The sequence below is a fragment of the Phocoena sinus genome, chromosome 3 (genome assembly GCF_008692025.1).
Source record: "Phocoena sinus isolate mPhoSin1 chromosome 3, mPhoSin1.pri, whole genome shotgun sequence".
NCBI lineage: Eukaryota > Metazoa > Chordata > Mammalia > Artiodactyla > Phocoenidae > Phocoena > Phocoena sinus.
In genome coordinates, this window is record NC_045765.1 from 124,308,140 (window position 1) to 124,314,139 (window position 6,000).

Below are 6,000 nucleotides of genomic sequence, written 5' to 3' on the forward strand. Positions count from 1 at the left end.
TACCCAAAATGGGAAAGCCCAGGACTAGATTTAGAAGCACAACTTTTAAAAGGGACACCTCTCCCCTCATTTTACTCTTGGGAGATAGAAGCAAAAAGTTAAACCAACAATGAAATGATACTCCATTTCATTTTGCATAAGTTTTCACTAGACAAATCCCAATCACCATGAACTTGTATTTAGTTCTCGTACATGGCACAATATCCACTATGTGTAATCAAGCACTTAAATATTTAATATGGTGAGGTTCTAATGTCTATTTTCACTTAGGCACTACAATACCATTAGTACTACTTTAATTAAAAGAGCTATTGTGTGATAGAAGAGCAACCTTCCCACAATTGCTCCACAATTGGACCAGAAGAGCGAAAATTGGTTTTACTCGGGGCTTAAAAATTTTATCTATTCTCAAGCTCAAAAATACAATATCAAAACAAATAAACACCTTAAAAGATTATTTTAGGTTACAGGATAGAAGTGTTAAAAGCAAAGTTGGTGGTTAATTCCAAAAATTAAGCCTCGCAAAAACTTAATGTAATATTAACAACAAGTATACTTGTGATTAGAAAGAATGGGTCTGGATGATCTCTCAAGGAATCGTTTTCTGGATTTTCCACACTTGTGCCTCCTTCCCTATTTGAAGGGACACAAGCTTAACTGGCTCTTTGCTATTTTCTCTAGATTTTTGACACACAAACAAGTTAACCTTGTTAACGTGCCTTTCCCCACAGTTCCAAAATTTCTGTCATAAGAATCAAGTGACTAGGCAATGAATATAGATTTCTTTCTGTGGTAGTTCTGGAAGCAACAAGTGATTGACTATTGGAAAGGGCTTTAAAGCCTTAGATTGCTGAATCTTAATGCTTATAGTTAATAAAATATCAGACATCAATTTGATCTCACCAATAGGGCAAATTTAAGCAACATTATTAATTGTAGGTTATCTGAGCAAAAGGGGCTTTCATATCTCAAAAAAGAAAAAAAAAAGAAAATCAAAGTACACAAAGTGATCAACTTCATACCATCATCAGCAAACATGTGCCAGCATTTGAAGAGAGCTAGGAGTAAAAGGACTTCGGTTTTGGTCCAGGCTATGCCTCTTATTAACCATGTGATCTTGCAAGTAACCCAACCTCAGATTCTTCACCTATAAAACAATGAATCTGCCACCACCTACCCTACTTACCTCACAGGGTTTCTGTGAGGATCCAATTAGATAACCTATTTGGAAAACTATGAAGACCTAAAATATATATATATATATATTTATATATATATATATATATATATATATATATATATGGAACCACCATCATGCTAATCACCGTGTAAAAAGAAATCACTAGTCCACAATTTCCTCCATTCTACCCACTTCATAATCAAAATCACATAACTGTACCAAAAGGAACTATATTGCTATGTGGTTCATTTTTATTACCTAAATTCAGTCTGTTCTCCAAAAGCCTATATAACGACATGTAAAGATGAACTAGCAGAAGAATATATGTGGCAAAGTACGTAGAGAATTAAGTCATTGAAATCTTTTCTAAAGATTGCCTGCCCCAAACTCAAAGACTCCTGATGGGTCCTTTGAAATCTTCACTTTCCTCTGGATTTCAGATGCTCAATTAAAGCACTCTTTTCAGCATTTAATTAAGACACAGGAATATTTTTTCTCCCACAATTCTGAGTTTTGTGACCTTCTAGTAAACATACCATAACAGTTTTTACTGGATCATTACAATTGGGCTCTATAATACTGCTCTCTAGTGGCTTTCCCATGAGTGAGAAGCAATTTCCTACGTCTTTACTGGGCTGTAGAAAGCTGTATATGGTTCCCAAATAATAGAGAATTCTTCCTCTACTGTCACAGTTCTTGATAGTATGGTTTCTATGCTATGTAAGCCAGGTTCCTGGCTGCCACTGTATGAAGGTGTACGAATCTACACAGGTCACTTATAGTGACTTGGGACTCAGTTTCCATGTCTATAAGAATGAGAACTAGATCATCTCCAAGGATCTGTCTGGTTGAAATAGTGTATGATTCTCTTCAGATCACATTTATCAATCCTGCAACTAAGAGACCCCAAAGAACAATCCCATCATAGCTGCAGCTTCGAAATATGCAAAACATATCTCATCACTCCCCCAGCCCCCAAACAATAGTCACAGCTACTGTAGAACGAATAAGGAATGTTTTAACAGTGCACGGTGTTTTGTTTTTTTTTGGGGGGGGGGGGCATCTCCCAGTGAAAACTACCTAGTTACACAACAGTTAAGACTGCAGTTTTCAGGGTCATTAGATTCCAAAAAGAAACTGAATCAGAAAGATAATAGGAAGACACATGCAAGAAAATAAACATGAGTGTTCATTTCCAGAAACCAGTCCAATTTCACACCAGGTTATCTCCTGTGGCTAGGGATAATCTGAGGAGTCCAAGCCTAATCTCTGTCTCTTCTAATCTTAGAATACCAAAAAAGTCAGCAAGCCTTCACAGATCACTCAGTTTCAATCAACTCTGGGAGTCTTGAATAAGAGGCCTGTATGAGGTGTGGTGGGCATGGGGGGTAGAGAGGGAAGTGGCTCACAGGATGAGCACAGAGGCAAGGGTCTCCCTTCCAGGTAAGACTTCATCTTAATGGTTAATTAAAATAATGTTCGAAAACCAAAATCCAATAATGAATGATTTGCTCAAAAACTAAATACAAGGACCTCAGCTAGGAACATGATTGGATACGCAGATGAATTCAGGGAATTTAAAATTCCTTAATGCTCTGGCTCTGGTTGAAGTGAGCACAGGGAGGCTGCCATCCCTCAATTGCGTTCTCCACACTACCTCTTGTCTGGTCAGTTTGAAAATATAATATTAAGAAAAATGTACCCAAATATTAATGCTTAAGGAAATATGCTGTCTCACGAGTCTCCTAATGACTTAGGAATTCAGTGGCTGACTGGCCATCCAGCTTTAGTAATCAATGAAGACTTAGCAGGGATTAGTTTTGAGCAGGGTATTGAAAGAGAGTAACAAGTCTATTTTAGTTACCTGGGAATATATATTTTTTAATATAACATAACGGATGGGAGAAGTGTGCTCGGAAACAAGGACAAGGATCACCATTAGCAAGCATGCAGAAAAACATCAAGTCACCAGTTAACAGCAGTCTAGCAGCCCTTCTTCATCCTGTGGTTTCCACTGTCTCAGGCATTACATTCATGCTCAACAAACTACAAAGTTTATTTCTGTTACAATGACCACTATTGTTTTTATCTAAAACACTTACGCTATAGAAATGGGAAGAAACAAAACAGCTTCTTTAAAGTGAAAAAGGGAAAGCTTGGGGGGGCGTCTCCCAGACATCAATTTCTACTGTGAAACACCACCACCCAATGCAAATGATCATTCCCTTCTTTTCAAGCTCTCTGCTTACCTGTTACCTTCAACTCTACCATGCATCTGAGGAGCATAAATATGTACTATAAGTTGAGATGATATACACTGTAATGATTTCCATTATTTCTCAAGGACAAACTGCTTTGAAATGTGATTTTAGGTTACTTGCACTTATGTAAGAACACAAAGCTCTTAAATGTCTGGGTTTCTAGTACAGGCAGAAGGTTAAGGCAGAAAGAGTATTAAAAGCCTCTATCCTAGAACCACCCACCCAAACCAAAATTGTTTCCAGTCCGATACATTTAAATAAAAAGGTGTTACCCCAGAAAATATAAAATTATCCAAACCTTTCAAATATCATGATACTTCTGATAGATTCTACAGTAACATCTATAATCATAGTTAAAGGCTTAGAATGTAAAGAACTTACACATTTTTATGCCCCTCCCCCAAATTTAAAATAACATATAAACCCTACTTTTGCTAGTATACGGTGAACGTGCATTTACCTCAAAAAGAAACTGCAGTTAACAGCACTGCTTAAGAAAAGTTATTTGAAGAGAAAATATAAAGAAACCCCAACCCAAGTAAAAGAGACATCTCTTTCCCACTAGTGTTGCTGGTAACTTCTAAAGCTCTAAGCGGTATAATTCATCTTTTCACATACAGGATAATAGTGCTTCCAGTTGTTAACACAAATTATGTCAAATATAACGAAGGGGAAAAAATCATCAGCTATACAAGGTCTTCCAATACATCACAGAGATAACATGAAAGTCAATCTCAGCTTCACATAACTTGGTCAAACCTGGTAGAAACCAAGAGGGTGTGGATGTACCAGCGACAGTTACCACCGACTAGGCTAAATGATAATAAGCCACAAATTAAAGGTATGGTATAAGGAACACCGCACACCTCTCGATATAACACACCTCTACTTTCTTCAATGCGTGGATTGAAAGAAAATAATTTATCCCCCTCCATGCGGTTTCTCCTTTACAATATAAATTATTTCCAAGCCTGGCTGGCTAGTGACATAAAACATTTTCCCCAAGAGAAACCTATAGAAAGATACAGAAGCCTAGGGCTTTCTAGGCTTTTTTAATTAAGCCCGTGCCTCGTCTTACACTTTCCTCTAGGTTACCTCTCCGGAGGGTGTGAAAATATCAACAGACGGTCCCCCAGCCCCACCCTCCCAGTAGTGCCTCGCACTGACTAGGTTCATCCCGCTCCTTCCCTTTCAGCCTCATCACCTTTGAGAAGCTTATCGAATACTTCTCCCCATTTATACCCGCACCCTTATTCATGCCTGAGCACGACAAGCTCCGCATCCTTCTTCCAAGGAAGGAACTAGCAAAAAAGAAAGAGGCATGCTCGAGAAACGACTGACGAAGAAACGTGACAGCCAGACACTTTAAACCAGCGGGGTTGGCCTTTCTCCCCCACCTCAGCCTGGAACCAGCAGTCGGTTCCCTAAATACTGAAATCTCTGGTCTTCACGCTCTCCCCACCCCCGCAGAGATGAGGCCGGAAAATGAAAAGACGCAAGGCTGGGTCAACCCTAACGGAGCCCGCTGCCCCCACCCCCCGGGCTGGCGTCCCCGGGGAGGATGGAGATCGCGGGAGGAGCGAGGGCTCCCGGCCCGGGACCCGCCAGCGCGCCCGCCCGACGCCCCCAGAGACGCAGCCCGCTACACCCGGGCCCTTCCCCGCCGGCCTCCCCGGGCCCAGCCCCCCGAAGGGTCCCTCCCCGCCCCGGCACTGCAGCGGCACCCGGGGCGGACCCCAAGCTGGCCTCACTCGCACACACGCCACACACAAAAGCGCCGCCGCCGCCGCCGCCGCCTTCCCGCCCCCACTGCGCGGCGGAGTAATCAATGAGGCAGCCGGCGCCCGCGTCTCCTCCGTGCACGCTCAAATGCGGGGCCCGGGCGGCAGGGGCGGCGGCGAGACTCACCATCGCTCCGCTTGATCTCCACGTAAATCCCGATCTGGATCTTGCCGAAGTTGGCCGTTGCCATCACCTCATCTGGAGCAGCGGCGGCTGGCCGAGGGAGGGGGACGCGAGGGCGGAAAAGGCGGGGAGGGGTCGGGGTAGGTGTGGGAGCGGGAGCGGTTGCCCGCGGCCGCGCCGGCCCGGGCGACAGCGTGAACGCGAGCCGGGGCCGCGAAGAGCAGCGGCGGGCTGGCAGGCGGAGGCCCCGGGCCTGCAGGCCGGCGGGAGGACGCGCACGCCGGGGCGTCGGGGTGAAGCGAGGGCCGGGGCCGTGAGGCGGCGCGGGCGAAAGTGGGAGGGCCCGCGCCGCCCGCCCTGGAGCAGACGCTGGGGAGGCGGGGCGCCGCGCGCCTGCGCAGAGCGCTCCTCCCGCGTCTCTTCCTCGTCTGCCTGTCTTTCCCCGCTGCCTCGAGACGGCCCCGCCCGCAGTGAGGTCGGCAGAGGGAGCGGAACGCTGGCTCTACTGGTCGCAGCGAGACTGCGTCTCGGTTGATTTCGGCGTGCGGCCTGGAAGAGGCAGGAACCCGCGCCCCGGTGCCATCCGGCCTCTCTGGCATCCAAAAATTGGCGCTCTTGCTGGAATGGATTAAGGACCCTGTGGTTTCTGGGCGT

The 6,000-nt window shown here is 44.8% G+C and overlaps 1 protein-coding gene across 1 annotated transcript in view; it reads right to left on the reverse strand.

Moving 5' to 3' along the window:
- The window catches only part of KIF2A (kinesin family member 2A), a 68,639-nt gene extending 62,979 nt beyond the window's left edge, over positions 1–5,660 (reverse strand). The window contains 1 exon segment of the mRNA XM_032625932.1: positions 5,350–5,660. Coding sequence (XP_032481823.1) covers positions 5,350–5,413 — 64 coding nt within the window. The 5' untranslated portion in view covers positions 5,414–5,660.
- Positions 5,661–6,000: the final 340 nt, after the last annotated feature.